The sequence below is a fragment of the Gracilinanus agilis genome, chromosome 6 (genome assembly GCF_016433145.1).
Source record: "Gracilinanus agilis isolate LMUSP501 chromosome 6, AgileGrace, whole genome shotgun sequence".
NCBI classification, from domain to species: domain Eukaryota; kingdom Metazoa; phylum Chordata; class Mammalia; order Didelphimorphia; family Didelphidae; genus Gracilinanus; species Gracilinanus agilis.
In genome coordinates, this window is record NC_058135.1 from 57,237,850 (window position 1) to 57,259,646 (window position 21,797).

General features: G+C 39.7%; 1 protein-coding gene across 1 annotated transcript in view; it reads left to right on the forward strand.

Moving 5' to 3' along the window:
* The window catches only part of HADH (hydroxyacyl-CoA dehydrogenase), a 102,273-nt gene extending 85,990 nt beyond the window's left edge, over positions 1-16,283 (forward strand). The window contains exons 7-10 of the mRNA XM_044681638.1: positions 3,390-3,479; positions 5,333-5,405; positions 12,882-12,998; positions 14,595-16,283. Of these exons, the coding sequence (XP_044537573.1) occupies positions 3,390-3,479; positions 5,333-5,405; positions 12,882-12,998; positions 14,595-14,713 (399 nt within the window). The 3' untranslated portion in view covers positions 14,714-16,283. The remainder of the gene's footprint in view (positions 1-3,389; positions 3,480-5,332; positions 5,406-12,881; positions 12,999-14,594) is intronic.
* Positions 16,284-21,797: the final 5,514 nt, after the last annotated feature.

Here is a 21,797-nt window from a genome sequence, read left to right on the forward strand (position 1 = left end):
AATTCAAAATTTTACATTTTATTAGCTAAGGAGTAGGGAGCCGTAGAAGGTTTTTGAATAAAGGATTAACTGGTATTAGATTAGTACTTTAGGAATATTACCTGGGTTTTGAAGGATGCATTAGAGTGTAGAAGACCTAACTGGAGCTTAATACAATAGTTTAATGAGAATATAGGAGGGCTTGGATTAGATCAAGAAAGGAGCAAAATACAAGGAATACTTTCGGACACTTGTGACTTTCTGATCCTATTTGAGATTTTATTGGCAAAGAGTATCAGAGAGTAGTTTCAAATCTGTGAGAGTTTAGCTATACTCTTGCAGTACTTTATCTAGAGAGGTTTGATAGCCATCATCACTTTGAGAGCTGAGTTAAGGCAGGACCTTGCTCAAACACCATCTCTGCTTCCCTTCCCCCACCTGAGATTTCTTTAAGCAACTGTTAGGGCTTCCTTTAATTCCTTTCACCTGACAATTTAACTTGAGAAAACAATAAACCCCTTTTGTGTTTAAAACAGACCTTTTAGTTACTTTGTCAGTTAATTAGTAAGTAAGTGAAGAAGAGGAATAGAACCAACATACTCTGGGCTTGAAGGGAAGCCGGGTATCCATCTTGAAGGAAGGTGTAACTTCAAAACAAGTCCCTTCCTGTGAAATTAACTAAAGCCTGTAGTTAATTTCAATCTATTTTCAATTTCAATCCCTCAGTTTGTCTTTAGTCTAAGTCCTAGTCTATAAGCCCTGCTGCTCTTTGCCTGTTATTCCTCCTCTCCCTGAAGATCTTTGTTACCTTCAGTGTTATACTCCCTGACTTCAGCCTCATATTATATCCTGCATCTCACTATTACATCCTACCTGCAACCATATTACCTACCTAGCAAGTCCCTGACAACATCCCTTCCAAATCCCCTTTATCCTAACACCTTTCCCAAATTCACCCATAACACTTAACCCCATTGCCTAGTTAAATCATGAGTGGGGGTAAAAGTCACTATATTTGGGTTTGAAGCATGGACCAGTGTTGAACCTGATATTGATCAACCACAGGCTGGAGCCCAGATTGTTAGGCTTTACTTCCTGTAAGATGGTGGCAACACAATATGAGTGCTCTCTCAGATGGTATAAACAAAGAACTTGGTTTATTTTACAAAACACAGGATGGGTGAGTGGACCAGGAAGATGGAGTCCCTAGATCTAGTAAATTCTTATCTCTTCCCCCCACCCTGACCTGCAAAGGTGTCTTTGGTCCCAGCAACATTGAGCTATGCTCACTGTGCTCTCTGTCTACCGAAAATAAAATCTAGCTGCCTAATACTGACTAGCTGATTCACTATTTAATAGGAACACAGTACAGTTTGTCAGATAGATGGCTAGAGGCCCAAAGGCCTGAGCTCAGGTGGTCTGGCTCAGTTTTAGGATAGATATTTCAGTTCCTTGCAGCTCACACACAAGAGATGGTCGGGTTGGGAACCGATGTTACAAGTTCCAGAATCACAGAAGGCTTCTTCATATCAGGAAACTCCAAGATGTGTCAGGAACCTCAACTACCTCCTATAACCCAGTTCAAAAATGGCCATAGCAAGTAACCCTTTGCTCTCCTCAGTGTCCAAAGATCAATGGACCCCCATGGAATCCAAGTGTCTCTTTGTAAGCATTCCTCCCATTCTAGAATGGGAGCCTATATGGTTCCATGCGTGTGCCAAGCTGCCTGCAAAGTCCTTGCATGCCCAGAGCCTTTGCAAATCTCTTATTCCCTCTATTCTATTCTAATACTACCCTTCCCGCTCTTCTTTCTTGGAACCAATATTTAGAATTGATTCTAAGATAGAAAATAAGGGTTTAAAAAAAAAAAACAAAATTATGATGGAAGAAGGAAAGATGGGAGGGTTTGATGAATGATAGCCCAAAGTCAGGAAGACCTGAATTCAAGTCTAGCTTCAGACATTTTCTGGTTGTGTGACCCTGGACAAGTAAGTCACTTAACCTCTGATTACCTGATGAAAAGATCCCCTGCATCTACTGGAGAAAGATCTTTAATGGCAAACCATTTGCCAAGAAAACCCCCGTGGATAACCGTGGTCCAGGGAGTCATGAAGAGTCAGAATGATTGAATGACTAAACAACATGAAGAAAGAGCTAAAATATGCTGTGAAAGTATCAAGGAGATTTAAGATTCTTAAATTACATTTGTTTACTTGGTAAAATTAAATGCTATAAAAGACATCTTGGTCAGGGATGACCTGGGCTCAAATCTCACCTCTGACACATACCAAGTGCGTGACCCTGGACCAGTCACTTAACCCTTGAGTGTCCAGGAAACCCTCTAAACATCTAAGTCATAGAGCAACTACTAGTCTACATTGTTTTCCTCATTTAGAGCTGTCTGTACCAATGAAATGAAAGAAAAGCATTTAATGAGCTTACTTTGTGCCAGACCCAATACTGAATTCGAGGAATACAAATTCCAGATAGGCAGTCCCTTCTCTAAGGGAGACAAAACCACTATGGGGGGTGGGGGCCAGGGAAAGCTATTTTGACCTGAGAAGTTATGGGGATAGGGAGTGAAGTCCACTTGGATAGGGGTGGTAGTCGGGGAGAAGAGAGAGAAGGAGGAAGGTGTAGTTATAATAGAGTGTAGAAAACAGGGCAAATGGCAAGAAGATGACTGAGTTGGATAACTGGACAGGACATGAACTATACCCTGGTCTAAGGCCTTCTGGATAGGGTGGGATATGTGAGATTTCACTCATTCATTCATAATCAGGAGAATAGTTTGGGGTAGGAATAGATTAATTCTCCCCAGGAATAGGTCTGGCTCACCTATGCTGCTCCCCGCCCCCCAAATGAATGGGCAGGTAGGGAGAAGCATGTAAACTTCATGAGCCCCTCATATTCTGTCTTTTTGCTCTGGGTTAATGTTATATTTCTTGGAAAGCAAGGACGGGTTTGAGGTTTTCTTTTCTCCTTTTCTTTAAAAGAATCCTTCAGACTCTCAGGCTTCAAATTTGGCCTATTTCAAAATTGTTTATGATGAGGTAGAGAATAATTAAGGTATTGATTGCAAATGAGGGGCTTTCCAGAGACTTCTTTTTATAGATGAGAAAATCAAGTCCCAGATGGGCTAGGTGACTTATAGTCTTACTGGTAGTAATTAGCAGAGCTGGCTTCTGAGAACAGAAGTTCTCCTGAATCTATTGCTCTTTCTACCACTTCATTACCTTTTACAGTAGAAACCTACTATTAGGCTTCCTTTTGGAACTTGCTTAAGGCAAACTAGTTTTGTTCTTTTAGGGAATTTTGAGGACTATTGCTATTGATCATTTACCCATTTTGTCCCATTCATGTCTCTGTTTGAACATTATCATTACTATTTTGTGTTTTGTATTTATCAGGTCATCAAGACACCAATGACCAGCCAGAAAACATTCGAATCTCTCTTAGATTTTTCCAAAGCTGTGGGAAAAAGTCCAGTATCTTGCAAGGTAAGGAAGGGGTAGTTTAGAGAGTGGATGGGCTCTTATCCAGCATTTTAGTTCTCCTCCCTTGGAGTATTTGCCTTTTTCTGGTTTGAAAAAACTATCTGTTAGTGCCAGTATGATAAGAAATGTATTCATCTCCCCTTCCCTTTCCTCTTTTCTCCTTCCTTATCCCCCTTCTCCTTTTCTTCCTTCATTCCTGGTTTTCTCCTTTCTTCCTCTTCTCTTCTTTCCTCCCTTCCTCCCTTTCTTATTCCTTTTCTTCCTTCCTCCTCCCTCCCCTCCCTTTCTTCTTCCCTTCCTTTCTTTATTCCTTCCCCCATCTCTCTCCTTCATTTTTTTCTATCTCTTCCTCTGCCACAAATAAACTACCTCAGATTATAGTTGTATGGCTTATGTAATTAACAAGTGGGACACAGGGACCTCATTCTGGTGGAAGTATAGTTTCTTTTTCGCAGATAGGCATAACATCAGGTTTGGGAAGAAATTTTAGAGCTGATGAGACTTGACGTATTTTCCCTTCCATAGAAAAGAGCATCAGTAATTTCTTTCTTGGTGTTCTAATGCTCTGTTGCCCACCCTCCAACCCCTCAAGTACTTTGTATCTTTATTGCAGATACTGGTGCATAGATGTGTATGCTATTGCCAGTCTGCATTGGGGGCAGAGGTGCCTCACTAGAAGTTCACCTTGAACCAGTGACAGATCACTTTCCCTTCTCCTCCTCCCCCAGCCAAAGAAAAGAATTCATATTTATCAAATACTTTATGATGTATGCTGCATTTTCCTTATAGCAACCTGTAAGGTAAATAGCACAAGAATTTTCTGTATTTTAGTAGCTGAGGAAGCCTAAGCTAACAGGGACTCGGTGTCAGACCCACACCTAAATCCAGCTTTATGGAGATGTTTAAGAGAGTGACAAATGCCCCCCACCCTAGCCCCTCTCATAGGTCCAGAGAGGCTGCAGGCAGCGCATTCTTTTACTATCCTTGAATCTTTGGAGAATGAATTTAGAGCTATGTAGTCAAGGCAGCTGGATTTATTCTCTAGGCTAAAAGAATATTATTATTTTTTAAACCCTTATCTGCCATCTTAGAATCAGTACTGTGTATTGGTTCCAAGGCAGAAGAGCAGGAAGGGCAGGGCTGTGGGGGTCACACAGCAAGGAAATGTCTGAGACCAGATTTGAACTTAGGAACCCCCAGCGCTAAGCCTGTCTCTCAATCCACTGAGCCACCTAGCCGCCCCCTAAAAGTATAGTCTAAGAAAGAATTTTACAAGGGCTTTCTTGTACCTTGTGAGAACAGTCAATAACAGAAGGCTTTTATAAATACTTTAATCAATGTCTCTTTTGTAACCCTGAGGCAGTCTCTAGTTCATGATGCAGAGTGGGTGGATTGTGGCATAAGCATTGAGGTGTGTGCGAAGAGGCCCAGCTAGGGTGGAAGATGGCCTTTGTGAGCAATTTCTCTAATAGAGAAATTTGAAAATTTCATCTCTGTTCTCTAACTTCACAAGACTATACAGTCTCTTAGCTCTCGGCCTCTGGGGCTGAGTTTTGCCACCTGTCATTTGGTCTTGAAGGGACTTTCCTTTGTTTTTAAATCACTGAAATATTTGGCTTAATGGATCTGTAGGCCATTAAAATAATGTGGAATTTGAAGGAAATTTTCAACAATATGTATTGTGTGAAGTAAGAAGAAAAACTAGATAATCTGATCCCATCCAAGAAAAAGGCAATGTGATTTTTTTTTATAAAGTTTTACATTTTATCAAAGCTTTAAGTTTTTTATTGACAATAAATTATAATTATCTGATGCTCTTGTTTTCTTTCCTTCTCCTACCCTCCCCCATTAAACAGGATAACCCTGGATTTATTGTAAACCGTCTTCTTATACCATATCTAATAGAAGCAATCAGGATGTATGAAAGAGGTAATTATTCTTTTATTTCGCAAAAAGCTAATACTGCCAAACTGGATGTGTGACAGCATTCCTGGAGTTATTCTTAATGTTTATCTTGGAAGGAGAAGGACAGTATCCTCTAATAGGACATTGGATTAGGAGTCACTAACAAACTGGGTGATTTTTGTAGAGTCATTTAAACTCTGTGGGCTTTAATTTTCTCATCTTTGGATTAGATGACCTTTTTTTTCTTTTTGTCTGTGTATTGGCTCCAAGGCAGAAAAGTGGAAAGGGCTAGGTAATGGGGGTTAAGTGACATACCCAGGGTCACATAGCTGGGAAGTGTCTGAGGCCACATTTGAACCTAGGACTTCCCATCTCTCAGCCTAGCTCTCAGTCCACTGAGCCATCTAACTGCACCCAAGATGACTCTCTAAACTTTCATACCCTTGACATCCATTCCACACATAAGGTTTTGGTGTGATCATCCTTCATAAGTGCTCCACTTCTGTGATAAAGAACACTAAGATTTCTCTTGTTGACTACACTATCTCTCTCCTTCTCACTCTTCTTAAACATTCTTTATATCATGATGAGCTCCATTCTCTGCCTCTCTTCTCCCAGTTCCTTTCTTCTGCTTTTGCCTCAATTCTCTTCCTTCACAGTGTTTACCCTTGATCAACTTAGCCATATAATATTTTAAAATTTATTTTTATTTATTCCATTAAATATTTCCCAATTCCATGTAAAATTTTTTACAGCTATCATTTTTTAAACTTTTCAGTTCTAAATTTTTCCTGCCCTCCTGACCCTCCTCTTTCCTGGACAAGACAAGCATTTTGATATCAATTATACAGATGAAGCCATGGAAAAACATTTCCATATTAGCCATATTGCCAAAAAAACACAAACAAAATAAAACAATAGAAACAAAGGAAGTTAAAAAAATATGCTTCAGTCTGTACTGAGTCCATCAGTTGTCTAGAGATGGACAGCATTTTTTCATCATGGGTCCTTTGGAATTGTCTTAGATCATTGTCTTGATCGGAGTAGTTAAATCTTTCACAAATAATCATCTTTATGATATTGTCATAACTGTATATAATGTTCTGCTCACTTCACTTTGTAGGAGTTCATAGAAGTCTTTACAGGTTTTTCTAAAAACATCCTGTTCATCATTTCTTATAGCATAATAGTATTCCATAACAGTCATGTAACATGTAATTTGTTCAGCCATCCCCAAATGATAGACATCCTCTTGATTTCTAATTCTTTGCCATCATATATATCCTATTTTTCTAATTCTTTGCCATCATATATATCCTATAAATATCCTTGTACAAATAGGTCTTTTTCCTTTTTCTTTGATTTCTTTGGGATACAGACATAGCATTGGGTCTGGATCAAAAGGTATACACAGTTTTATAGCCCTTTCAGCATACTTCCAAATTGTTCTCTGGAATGGTTGGATCAGTTCACCACTGCCAACATGTTAGTGTCTTGATTATTTCCACACACCTTTCCACATTTGTAACAATTTTGTTACTATTTTTTAGCTTTATAAAATAATTCCTTGGCATCATGATTGGTATGACACTGAATAAGTAAATTAATTTAGGATTTTTTTTTGTTATTATGGCTTAGCCTACCCATGACCATTGCATATATCTCTAGTTATTTAGATCTCTGTCTTTATGTGTGTTTTAAATGGAATTTTTCTATCTCTTGCTATTAGGTTTGGTTGGTAGTATATAGAAATGCTGATGATTGATGTGGATTTATTTTATGTGCTACAACTTTGCTAAAGTTGTCAGTTTTTTAATTTTTTTTGTTGTTGTTGATTCTCTAGGGTTCTCTGAAATATATCATCATATCATCTGCAAAGAGTGATAGTTTCTGGCTTTTTTATTCAATTTCTTTTTTCTGTTTTATTGCTATAGCTAGCATTTCTAGTATAATATTGAATAATAGTGATAATAGATGTCTTTACTTCACCTCTGATCTTTTTGGAAGAAGACTAGAGTGTACATCTCACTTCACACATTTGCTAATCATGTGACCTCAGGTAGTAAGTCAATTAATCTCTCAAAATCTCAGTTTTCTCTTCTGGAAAATGGTGCTATGATAATAGAAGTCATCACACAAGCTTTAGAGAAGTATGTATGTAAAGTGCTTTATTGCCCTTAAAAGTTATAATATCAGAGGTTCTTAACAAGAAGTCCATAGATAGATTTCAGGGTTCCATGAACTTTAATGGAGGGAAAATGCATCTTTATTTAAATAAAACTGATTTCTTTTGAAATTCTAAGAATTTTATTTAATACATTTAAAAACATTCTGAGAAAGACTTCAACTGCCAAAGGCATCCATGACATAAAAAAGGTTAAGAACTCCTGATTTATATTACTCTCAACTATTATTTTCATTTCCCACTTTTTAGCCTTTGCATGGGTGACTTTCCATGTCTTCAGTGTTCTCTCTCTCACATTATCTTTAAATTCTTTTCATAACCAGCTTAGGTGCCACTGCCTCTATGAAGCCTTTCCACAACTCCCAGTTGCTAATGTTCTTTCCCTTGGGAAATTACTACAAAATCATTGATACATTGTCTTCTTCTGTGTGTAAGTTGTATCCCTCCAGGACAAAATAAGCTCATGGAGGTTTTGCTTGGTATCCCTAGTGCCTAGCACTGTGGCCAGCACATGGTAGGCCCATAATAAATGCTTCCTGAACGAGAAGTTCTCCCACCTGAATATTCCATGGGGTTCCACGGATTCTCCATCTGTGCTCTGCAGATAGATCATAGCTGTGCCACCATCTTCTTGTCAATGGCCCATTTGGTCCAGAGAAGTTTCTTGCATCACTCTTTGCAGATCGAGAAAATAGGGAAGTGTACTTAGTTGATCCTTAACTTACCTACCAGGGAAATAGACAGCTTTGGGGGAAATCACCCAGAGGGAAATGAAATGCTTCCTCCCACTTGTCCATCCCTCCCCCAGTTCTGGGAAGATAACTATCATGTTGCTTCAAAGGCAAACATGCTTTAATTCGACTGGATAAAAAGCAGCATAATTGTTTTCAATTACTCCATTCACAATTGCCTGCTCCTGAGAATGTCACTTTTGAAACAAAACATTTTCAACTGGCACTTCCTGAGAGATGAAAGCACGTTTGCTTTTATGAAAATCTTTTTAAAATATCAAAACTTTTCCCCCTGTTTTCTGGAAGCAATTGCTTCACTTTCCCTCCAAGATCAAACCAACATTTCTGTTTATCCATCAACAAATATACCTAATTACTCCTCAAAGGGAGTGAGAAGCAATTTGCGCTGTCTTGAAAGACAGTTTCTTTCAATAAAAATGCTCTATTTTTGAATAAAGCATGTGGGTGATCTACCCCTTAATAGCTTTATTCTCACCGCAATATTCTGTCACTTAAAAACATTTTTAGAGATAGTGTGTCTGAGTGTAAGTCATGAGAATTTGTTCCTTTCTTCCCTATTTCCCCTTCCATCTCTCTCTTGCTTGCTCTCTTTCAGTTTCTGTTTTTCTTTTCTTTCTTTCTCTGCCTTTCATTTGCTCAGTCCCCCTCCTTCTCTCTCTAATAATATGTATATCTATATTTTTCTCTCCCCCACTTTTCCCCCTCCTTTCTCCTTTCCTCTCTCTTTATAACCATATTTCTCTCTCTGTCTCTCTCTGTCTCTCTCTTTCTCTCTCTCTCACACACACATACACACACACACACACACACACACACACACACACACACAATCTTTTTTTTTTTTTTAATGAGAACAAATACTCCCTATTTTCCCAGAAACAAAGAGGATAGATAGTATGTTCCCATAAGAAATGTCTAACAAACTTCTACTTCAGAAAGGCTACTGGAGAAGGATCAGACCTTTCCAAGGAATTTAGTCCTTTAAGATGTAATAATGGAGACCTAATGCAAGAATCTCTCTGTTAGAAAGCATTTATTCCAGAAGTTCTTTTATAAATATATATAAAATGTTGTGTGTGTGTGTGTGTGTATGTACATATCTCATAGACCTCTGCGGCAGTCTGGTGAAGTCCATAGACTAATCCTCAGAATAATGTTTTTAAATGCATAAAATAAAGTACAGAGGATACAAAGGAAATCTTTAAAAATCTGAGACCTCAAGTCCCTAGCCCTCCTTTTGCAGATATACAAAGTTGGGCTTGGTCAAGTTTCCTGAGGCCTATTTGGCTAAGTCTGGATTCAGAACCTACACCTTCAGCCTCCCAGTTCACCAGGCTTGGTTTCTCTTCTTGCCATTTTCACCAGCCTGAGATGCTGCTGCGGGGAGCCACAGCCTCTGCTTCCACACTGTGCCTGGATAAAGAGGCAGCATGTGGCAGGAGTGCTGGACTGGCTGCCTTCCAGAAACTCATCCTTGTTTTACTCTTGATGTTAAGTAATTGTTCATGCCAGCTCTGATGTTTGTGGTGGGTCCTTCTTTCTCAGCCATGGAGGAGGGTGGAACAGTGCACCCACAATGACAGCAGAATTTCACTGGGGTCTGGAGCCTGATGTACATCAGCAGGCCAAATGCACGGCCCATCTTTTGTAGGCTTTTGTCAGGCTTTGTAGCTTCTCTGCTCAGTGCTGCCTGCCTGGAAAGTGGAGCTAACCTGACAGAGTATGTATTCATTTCGTTTTTTTGTGGCACTCTTGCACCAAAAGTGGCCAGCGCACAGGAACTCACGGGTGTCTTAGTTGTATCTCAAGAATTTTGGTTTCTATTCATGAGTTATTGACTTGGAAGATTTTGCTAGGTGTATTCTGTTTGCCACTCTCAGAGTCGCCTCTGGGATTCTTTATTATATCCATGACCCAGGGACTTTCATCAGAAAAAAAGAACTTTCAAGGAGAGGAAACTTTCTCTATCAGTGCCAGTTGAAATCTCTGCCATTTTAGCCTTAGAGTTAACTCGGGGGACACTGAAAGGTTGCCTTGCCCCAGGATCCTAATCCTGGCAGGTATCAAAGGCAGGATTTGAAACCAGATCACCCTGACTCTAAAACTAACTTTCAACTATATCATATTGCTTCTTAGTAGTATCTTTAAATATGACTTCTGACTCCAATTCAAAGAAAAGGGACAATTTTCTGTCTTTCCCAAATCAGACCTATTTGAGCCACATATTAGGAGTAGAAAATGAGTAAGATGAGACACCATCAAATTCAGTATTAAATCATGGAATAGTTTTAATTTCTAAATGTGACTTTGGCTGGTAGCTATCAAGAGCTTTGGTGGTGGGAATGTATAGGGTGATGTTAGCTTGGCTAGTTTCTGGCATTAAACTTGTCTGTAGTACACAGAGAGCTGAGCCTGGAATCAGAAAGACCTGAGTTCAAATGTGTCCTTGGACATATTCTATCTGTGTGACCTCAGGCAAGTTACTTAGCCCCCATTGCCTAGCCCTTACAGCTCTTCTGCCTTGAAATCAATCCACAACATTGATTCTAAGATGGAAGGTAAGGGGTTTTTGTTCTTTTTTAAGGTTTTAAAGGTTCACCAGTTTTTAAACGGTGCCATCTTTGAGTTCCTATGGCATTTCCTCGGGTCTCTATGTGTTTATGTGATTTCTTTCTTTCTTGTTTTTTTTTAAACCCTTACCTTCCGTCTTGGAGTCAGTACTGTGTATTGGCTCCAAAGCAGTAGAGTGGTAAGAGCTAGGCAATGTGGGTTCAGTGACTTGCCTAGGGTCACACAGCTGGGAAGTGTCTGAGGCTAGATTTGAACCTAGGACCTCCCATCTCTAGGCCTGGCTCTCAATCCACAGAGCTACCCAACTGCCCCCTGTTTATGTGATTTTTGTAGAGGTTAGTGTACAGCCCTATCCCTCTTTGTTTCCACTTCTCAGGGGAGCTCAAATCTCTTCATTTCTGTGGAATCTCAACCCTTCTTTTATTCTAACTGGCTCTGATTTTTGAGGGCAACTTCTTTGGAGTTTTAAACACTTTTCCACTTGTGAGATTCTTGCATTTGGTCTCCATTCTAACATCTTAAAGGACTAAATTCCTTCTCCTGTAGCCTTTCTGAAGTAGAAGTTTTGTTAGACATTTTTCATGGGCACTTACTATCTATCCTCTTTGTTTTGGGGAAAATAGGAAGGATTTGTTCTCACTAAAAAAAAGATTTCTTGGGACCCAAAGCCAAAAGAGTAAAAGTACAACTCTTTTTTTTTTAATCAACTTTTTTCAATTACTTAACACATTATTATTTTTTTTAATACCACACTTTCCTCTTAGAGTCAGTACTGTGTATTGGTTAAAAGAGTGGGTTAAGTGAGTTGGCCAGGGTCACATGGCTGGGAAGTGTCTGAGGCCAAATTTGAACCCAGGACTTCCCATCTCTAGGCCTGATCACTGAGCCATCAAGTTGCTGTGCCCCTCCCCACCCCATTTAACACATTATTAAAGCTTATTATCAATGAGAGCTTCTTCACCAAAGTGATTTCTATAATTCATTTTCACATTTTTTATTTTATTTTTATTTTACATTTTTTATAAAAGAGATCCTAGATTAATGGTTACCCCCTTTTTTGCAAAACCAAGATGAGAATTTAAATTTGAAAAATTCTGTTGAGAAATTCTTTTAAAAATGAAGAAATTAAAAAACCCAGTGTCCTTTAAATATGAGTAATGTAGGTTTTTACAGTAAGTAAATTACTTTTTTAATGGGGAAGATCCATAACTGCATAGAGCTAATTTAGGAGTCTTGTTTAACCATGTAAAGGGTCATAATGCATTCCAATCATTTATCATGGCTGTAAGACTTTGAGCATGATGCATTCTGTGTCCTGTTACTTCTCTGGTTTGGGTCTTCAGGGTAAAATCTCAAACACACCAAGAGTCCCAAGTCTTTTTCAACAAGTTATAGCAGGTGGGGTGAGAGGGGTGGGGCCAGCTGATTTGCACAGTGGATTGAGTGCCAAGTCTGGAGACGGGAGGCCCAGGGTTCAAATTTGGCCACAGACATTTATCCTACCTTTAACTTAATGCCAATTGCCTAAACCTTGCTGCTCTTCTGTCTCACTGTCAGAAGGTAAGTTTTTTTTTTCCCTTTAAAGTTAAAGCAGCTGAATCACAGAATTATATAACTTCAAGAGATCTTGTTTGGCTTCTTCATTTTGCACAGGAAAAAAATCCTGCATCAAGAGGTGGAGGATGTGGTTCAAGGCTCGACTCTACTACTTAACCATGTGATCTTGACTAGCAAATCACTTTCTATCTCTGGGCCTTAGTTTCCTCATCTATATAATGAAATAGTTGTATCGGATGGTATTTGAGGTCTCTTTCAGATCTAATACTATAATTTTATTCCCTCTTTAAGAGGAGGGAATCCCACCGCTAATTTATGGTGGAACCTGACACCAATATAGGCTTCTTTTTGTGACATCATCTTGCCTAACCTTTTGGGGTAAAGTAATGGTAGAGAAGTGGTAATAACTGATGGGGAACCTTTTTCTTTTTCTAGGGGATGCATCAAAAGAAGATATTGATATAGCCATGAAGTTGGGAGCTGGTTACCCCATGGGCCCATTTGAACTCCTGGACTACGTTGGGTTAGATACCACAAAGTTCATCTTGGATGGTAAGAAGTCACCAATTTTCCCCTTTTTTCCCTTCCTGGGGGAGGTGATTTCTTGGTGTGAACTATAGTCTACTTAATAACAACAAAGACTTTTTTTTTTTAAGTCTAAAATGATGGAGCAACTAGATGGCTCAGTGGATAGAGTCAGACCTGGAGATCTAGCTTTAAACATTTCCTATAAGATATATGCCCTGGGGAAATCACTTAATTCCAATTGCCCACCCCTTACTGCTCTTCTGTTTTGGCACCAATACTTAGTACTAATTCTAAAACAGAAGGTAAGGATTAAAAAAAAACAAAACACATTTTAATAAACTTTTAAAACCTGAAATATAAGGCATTTGAGTAACCAGTAGTATTGAAGTACATTTCTGTCCCCTTTTCACCATGTTTCAGCTCAAGAGAGAAACAAAGAAGTACCAAGAGAGAAGAAAGTGTTCCTATGATTGTCCATCATCTCTCTTTAAAATATACACCCCCTTTTATGGGGTGAGTCTAGTAGCCCCAGTAAAATGGTCTATCATAGTCATGCTTAGAGCCCTGACTACTACAAAATGAGACTGAGAAAGAATGGAGAAGAGGCGACTTAGATATTTGACTTGGAGATCGAGTCTCCTGGCATATGACATTTTGTTAGCGACAAATTCAGTGTTTTGAACACATACATAAGATGGAGGGGCAACTAGGTGGCTCAGTGGATAGAGAGTCAGTCTTAGAAACAGGAGGTACTGGGTTCAAATCTAGCTTTAGACACTTCTAGCTGTGTGATTCTGGGCAAGTCACTTAACTTAGTTGTCTTAATCAGAAGTTACTCTGATACCTAGTATCAATTCTAAGATAGAAGATAAGGGTTTAAAAAAAAAGAATATAGATGATGGAAGAAATATAGATCAATTAGTGAGAGGACTTTTAATCAAACTTTTCCTACTGGTCTCCTTAACCAAAGAGGATAGATAGAGATCTAGCTATATAGAAACAGCCAAACCATTAAATGTAAGAATTCTGTTTTATGTTCAGATATCTTTATCAATCTTAAGTCTAACAAGTGATTGAAAAATAAAATAAAATAAAATAGGGAGGCTTCTGAAAAAAAAAAGACTCTAGAGGGAAGGTTAATATCTGCTTGCCTCTTTTGGGTTTATTTAATTTACTTATTGTTTTATTTTGTATTTGTTTGTTTTATTTTTATTGTTTTATTCACCCCTTTGTGAGTAGAAAATAAAATAAAATAAATAACCAGCATGGTGGCTATTCTGACAGTGTTTTAAACAACATTATGTAACTTTCTAGTGAGAGAGGGAGGAAAGGAATTTTGGGCGTGATTCTTTATATAATCATTGGTACCCATGTGTAAGATTTTTGGTCTAGTACCATTTCTTTCTGGAAAGTCTAAGATGCAGCCTCCCATTTGTTTGTATAACAGCCATGGTGTTTGAATTTTTGCTCTTACTCAAAGAACCATCTTTCTATCCAGATTGGAAAAGCACCCTTCCATCCTAGTCTCAGATATCAACCCACACTCTAGATTTATCATATAGTAATGGCAAGGACGATTTTCAATGGTAGGCTTTATATTGCTTCTCTTCTTCTCGATAGGATGGCATAAAATGGATTCGAAAAACCCATTATTCCAACCCAGCCAAATGCTTCGTAAACTGGTGGAAGACAACAAGTTGGGCAGGAAGACGGGAGAAGGATTTTACAAATACAAGTGATCCCTTCGATCTCTCGAGTGGGAGGAAGACTGTCAGCAGGTACCAGTAGGCCATCTCAAGAGTCCGGTGGGAATGCTGTTTGGTTAGAAGTTCCTTCACTCAGCCAAGCCTTATCTCTGCAGTTTGATTCTTACCTGTCTGAAGTTAATTATTTTGCACTCATTAATGTAATAACAAATTTCTCCATTTGAGAACTAATTTTTTTTAGGCTGTTCCTTTCTATTTTTCTATACGCTTTATGCCCTTTGTGCCTTGGTGCAAGTGATGCCTTGGAATCTATTCATTTTCTTGCAAAATCATGTACTTAAAAAGAAAGTGACACCAAAAAGAATGTCCTCTCCTTTTGGGGGGGGTGCATGTACCATCGGTATCTTGTGTGCTATTTTTTTAAGAAAAGCAATGCTCACTCTCATCCAGCAGGTGGCAATGGGTACTTGGCCTTTTAGGAGACCATGTACAATGACTTTGTAAATGACTTTACCTGCTCTCTAACCTCTCCATGTTCCTAGCATCCTTTCAGTCAATCCGACTCAACATTGAAGAGTATTCACTATTATAATTCAGAAGAAAGACAATCTGGTGAGCTTCCATTTAATGGAGAATCCATATTATTTCAAGGGATTGCCTAATTATTCATTTTATTCCTCCAGCTCTTTTGGAAGTCACTGTACAGATTGGATATAATTAAAATGGGTACTTGTTTTTGCTTTTCAATTTCATAAGCTCAAATGATGTTAAAAGCACAGTGTGGTACTTTAAGACGAATTTTCTGTGCTTGAATTAATTTCTCGCCCCCCCTCCCCCCGAATTAGCATGAGGGAGGGGTTTGAGGCAGAAGAAATAATCCTGGTCTAAATTTTTGGAGGTTCCTTTTCCCCCTGTTAATGGTACAGTATAAAAGAAATCTCTGACTATTTAAGATGTGGTCATAATGATATCAGTTTCACTGAGTTAAAAGAATCTAGGCTTCTTTTAATCATTGTTTGAAAAGGTATCTTCAGAGATAGAGTCATGGGGTGCCAGGATTGGAAAGGACCTCAGACATTGCCTAGTCCAACCCCTCAGTTTTCAAGTGGGGAAACCAGGACCCAGAAAGCTTAAGTGATTGACCAAGGTCACACATCTGAGCTGGGAATTAAACCTCCCTAGTAGTAGGGAGCAAGATAAAATACTGGAAGAAAACTGGAAGAAAAAAACAACTCTCAAGGCTAGAGCTAGAATTTTTTCCTCAAAAGCCCCTGTTGGATTACATATTGGGTTAAAATGTCAATACTAGGGAAATGGGAGAGAGGAAAGGAGCTTTTTTCTCTATTTGCACATTAGCAAAAAAGAAAATCTTTCAAATAAAACTAAAATGAGCAGTGCCTATGTTTTTATGCACACATCGATCTTCATCGTATATGGGTATATGTATATGTATATCATTTGATAAATGTGGACTCAGAAAGTCTAAATAAAAATCGAGGCTTCTCTGAACATTTTTATAAAACGTTTCCTAAGAAAACAAAGGAAGCACCTGTATAGCAGCCCCTATTTCCATTAAATAAAGGTTAACCATGTGGTCTAACAACTCTGGTCTCTTGGTTTTATTTCAGGCTGGCTCTTGACCTTTTTCCTCAATTCTTGGGCAGAGGAATGTGCTTTTTCCTCCCCTTCAAAGGGATTAGTGGAGGGCTTCTGGGTCTTACTGTCTCAGCTTAGTCACCAAAGGATATGGTGCCCTGCCCTGGATACTGAAGGGCTTTTCATGATTGCTGAAGGCCAGGAAAGGGGCAGCTTAGGAATCTAAGAGCCAGGCTCTGGAGACTTAGGCTCTGCCTGAAATGTGAGAGTGTGGGAGGGGTCATGTTGACCTTTTATCTGGCTGAGGAAAAATGCAAGGCTTGGGTTCAAGAAAGGATCAAACTCCTAGAATCCCCTTCTTTGTAATATTTTATTCACAAAATCACAGCTCTAGAGGTGGAGGGAAATGTAGAGGATGGCTAGTATAGCACCCTTGTTTGATGAGGAAACTAAGGCTTGAAAATTGAAGGGATTTGTCACATAGCTAGTGTCAGAGGTAGGATTTGAACCAGCTCCTTTGATTAGAACTATTAAGGCAGCTGGGTGGCAAAGTGGATAGAACATTAGGCCCAGAGTCAGGTAGATCAGAATTCAAATCTGGTCTCAGGCACTTACTGGTTGGGTGACTTTGGGCTAGTCACTTAATCCTGTTTGCCTCAGTTTCTCATCTGTAAAATGAGCTGGAAAAGGACATGGCAAACCACTCCAGTATCTTTGCCAAAAAAAACCCAAGCAACTGAACAAAAACATAACACACTATCCATTGCACCACAAACCTCTTCATATACTTTTCCACATGTGACAAACATGAAATTTTGACTTTAAGAGGCTGTCTTTGACAAATCACATGTCTTTTTTCCATCCATACATCTTAATAAAAGAAAATCAGTTCTGGATGTTCTTTTTCATTTCTGGGTTTCTCTTATTGTTCTCTTACCCATAATCTCTTGGTCTCCTTTTCTGATTCTGTCTGTCATGCCCATTGACCTGGGGCTCTGTCTTGGACCATTTATCTTCCTTCACTCTACACCATGTGCCAATGATTCAGATGATTCCCAGCTCTCTCTCTCTCTCTCTCTCTCTCTCTCTCTCTCTCTCCCCCACCCTCTCAACAGAGAGACAGATAGCCAGACAGATGATGTTTCTATAAGCATGTGTTTGTGTGTGTGTCTAGCCCTTGTCTTTTTTCCTGGGCTTTAGTCACATATCTCTAACTACTACTTGGACTCTCAAAATGGATGCCCCATAGACATCTCAAACTCAGTATGTCTCATACAAAATTCATTATTCTTCCCTGAAACCTTCTCCACTTGGCAAACAACTTCTATTGTCATCCATGTCCACCATCCAGTACCAAAGGCTCACCACCTTAAGGTCATCCTTGACTGTTCACCCTCACTTATCCCACATACAATTCATCATGAAATCTTTTTGTTTCTACCCCTACAACATCTCTCATATATGTCCCTGTATTTCTACTAATACCACCACAATCCTAATCCAGGCTCTTATCACCTATCACCTGGATTACTGCAATCACATTTTAGCAGACAGTAACTAGTAGATCCCTGTGAGCTGACTCAGTGAGCCTTAAATCTTTCCTTTGCCTTCAGGATCAAATTGCAGGTCAATAAGCCTTAAGTTCCTACTATGCACCAAGCATTGTGCTAAGTGTTAGAGATCAAAATAAAAGCAAAGGACATTCTGTTGTCAAAAAGCTCACAATCTAGTGAAGGAGTCAACCTTTGTACCACATGTGTTTGTGTGTTTTATATATACACACACATATATAATAAATGGAACACAACAGAGAGTGATGGGGAAGGGCTTTCTGTAAAAGGTGGAATTTTAGCTGGGACCCTAAGGAAGCCAGGAAAGCTAGTAGGTGAACATAAGGAGAGGAGAGTATTCCAGATTATTCCAGGTATGGGGAATGGCCATTAAAATGCTTGGAGGGGGGAAATGAAGTGTGGAGAACAGCAAGAAAGCCAGTGTCACAGATCTCAGCATACATGGAGGAGTAAGGTGTAAGACTGGAAGATTAAAAGGGAATCAGGTCATGAAGAATGTTGAATTCCAAACAGTACTTCATATCCAAACAGTATTTCATATTCCTACAGGTTTCAGGGAGCTACTGTCTATTGATTAGGGAAATAATATGGTCATATCTGTTCTTTAGGAAGATTCATTTGACAGCTGTGTAGAGGATGCCCTGGAGGAGGGGATAGACTTGAGACAAGCAGACCTATCACAGGTTATACCACTAGTCCAGATGTGAGGTGATAATGACCCTTGCTAGAGTGGTGGCAGTGTCAGAGGCAAGAAGGGACATATTTGAGAGATGTTGCAAAGGAACCTGGGCAACAGATTGGATGGGAATGCTAAGAAAGTGAGGAGTCTAGGATGATGATTAGGTTCTTTGGGGTGACTGGAAAAGTAGTGGTGTCCTAGACAGTAATTGGGAAGTTCAGAAGAGGGAGTGTATGTATGTATGGGGATGGGTGGGTAATGATGATTTCAGTTTGGGGCATGTTGAATTTAAAATGATTATAAAATTTCCAATTTGGGATATCTGATACATATTTGGAGATTAAAGCCTGGAGGTCAGCAGAGATATTAGGACTGGATAAGAAGATCAAAGAATTATCACCATAGAGATGATCATTGAATCCATGATAGCAAGTGAAATCCTCAAGTGGAATGGAATTGAAGGAGAATCAAAAAGGGCCCAGAGCAAAGTCCCGGGGGACACCCAAAATCAGTGGCCATGACCTGAATGAAGATACAGCAAAGGAAGCTGAGGAGTGGCGAAACAAGTCCAAGAGCAAAGAGAAAGCAATGCAAACAGCCAAGGAATTCAATGAGAAGAAGGCAGTTGGTATATCAAAGGCTGAAGAGAAATCAAGAAGAATGAATATTGGGGAAAGGCCATTGGATTTCTCATTTAAGAGATTGTTCGTAACAAGACAGAAGTTTCCATCAAATAATGAAGTCAGAAGCCATACTACTGAGAGGAAAGAGAGTGGAAAGAAAAGTAATGGGGACACCTATTGTAGATGACCTTCTCAAGGACTTTAGCCACAAAAAGGAGAAAGATGGGATGAATGCTACTGGATAGCAAATGAATTGAGTGAGGGTTTTTTGAGGATGGGGGAAACATGAAAATTGTGGTAAGTAGTAGGCAAGCAGCTAGCAGATGGGGAGCAATTGAAGATAAGGAAGGAACATGGATGATGTGAAGACACAATCTGCTGGAGAAAATAGTATGGATTAAGATCACTTGTGCTTATAGGTGGATTTATCTTGATAAGGAGATGAGTTATGTGAAACGAGTCATGTGAAACAGGTAAAGGAGAGAGAGAGCCAGAAGGCTCCTAGGCAATGTGAAATCAGGAGGAGAGGAGACAAGGGGGTTCTTGGCTAAACAGTCTCACTTATTTTTCAGTGAAATATGAGGGAAAGTTTTCTACTGGGAGGGTGAGGAGGAGGGAGAATCATCAGAGATTTGAAGAGGGATGAAAAGGTTTGGAAGAACTTCTGTGGTGAGCATGATAGTGAGGTAATTAGTGAGGTATAAAAGGATTTGCCTTGCCACAATGTGGGCCAAGTTGAGGTTGTTGTTCAATTGTTTCAGTTGTGTCCCACTCTTCATGACCTTCTTTGGGGTTTTTCTTGGCAGAGATACTACAGTGGTTTTTAATTTCTTTTTCCAGCTCATTTCATAGATAAAGAAATGGAGATAAACAAAGTTAAGTGACTTGCCCAGAACCACATGGCAACAAGTATCTGAGGCCAGACTTGAACTCAGATCTTCCTACCTTCAGGCCTGGTGCTCTATCCACTGTGCTGAACTTGGGCTCTGTAAAATAAATTTGTAATACATCCCATCAGATTGGCCGTGTGATTTTCTCCAGCTATGTTCATCAGTACATGCCTAGGAGTGACATGGGAAGTGAAAAGTGGAGTGGATGGTGGGAATAGTCCAAGGCTGAGACTTAGCAGGGAAATATTGGCAACAAGGGGGCAAAAGAACTCATGTAGCACTAACCTGGCTCACCAAGGGAATGGAGGAAGATGTATCCAGGGCAGAGGTGATGACCTGGCAAAGAAGTGAGAGGCCAAGGGATTGGTGGTCAAGATGTGGACAAAGTATGGGGGATGAAGGCAGAAGGAGAGGTAGAAAGGCAACAGATTACATAATCAAATAAGAACTTTAAAGTTCTCAAATGTAGAAGTATCTCATTTTGTGTGTGTGGCTGAGGTGGAGTGAAGGTGTATGGGTAATTGGAGGGACTGAGAGGTTAGGGCATTTGAGAGAGGATCAGGTATCTATTTTGACATCCCTTTTATGAGACTCGCTGAGGGAAGTAGTTGAGTGTCCTAGAGGTCGAGAGATAACAGCTACTGGGATTTTTATTGGGTAGTACATATGGAGTGAATGAACCTTAAAGAAGAGATTACTGAGCGATGGTTATAGAGGGAGAGCCTGAAAATAGTTATGGGGATCAAATCTGGCCTCGGACACTAGATGTGTGATCCTAGGCAAGTCATTTAACTCCATTTGCCTTAGTTTCCTCATATGGAAAATGTGCTAGAGAAGGAAATAGCAAACTGCTCTTGTATCTTTGCCAAGAAAACCCCAAGTGGGGGTCATGGAGACATGACAGAACACTAATCACAGGGATCAAGAAGCATTCCAACTTGTAATGAGGGGAATGAGTGAAAGTTCAGCCAGTGCTGGGAAGGGGGTTCAGGAGGACTGTGACATCAGAAAGAAGCCAGGTCTCATCTCATGAGGGTCAAGAGATAAAAGGAGCAAGGAAATGCCTTGAGATGAAAGGGAGTTTGTTGTATATGGAACAGGCATTCCAAAGAGCACAGTGGAAGGAGTGGGTGGCTTTAGAGTGGGTCATTTGTGTATGCGTGTGGATGAAAGTGGAGGGAGTGAGGGGTTGGAGGATGAATGGTGACAGCTGAGGATTTAGAGTCACTCAGATGAAGAGGATATGAGTTTGTTAAATCATTTAGGAGTGAGTTTGGGTAGTTATCCAACGCCTATGGGCCATGGCATAGAAAACTCTTCAAAACTGGTCCCTTCTCAGCCTTCTGACGGTTTTCCCAGTTGATTCATTGGTTCAGACTCTATAAACCAGCTTTAGTGATACTGTTTCTCACTTTGAACTTGGCTATCCCTGTTCCTAAAATGTCCTGCCCTCTCACTTTGGCTTCTTTCAAACCTCAGTTCAAGGCCCACCTTTCTGTGGGAGGTCTTTACAGAGCCTTCTTTCTGAGATTACCTTCCATCTGCCCTATATAGCTCTAGGGTGTATCCGATAATTTGCATGTCCTCTCCCCTATAAGAAGGAGTTCTTCAAGGCAGAAATTGTGTTTTGTTGCCTTTTCTTTGGATCTCCATTGATCAGCCCAGTGCCTGGGACACAGTGGGAGCCTAAGAGGTGCCTAGTGACTGCCTGACTCACTTTAAGGGGCTATGGTTTGTGACTGGAGAACATTCCACTGG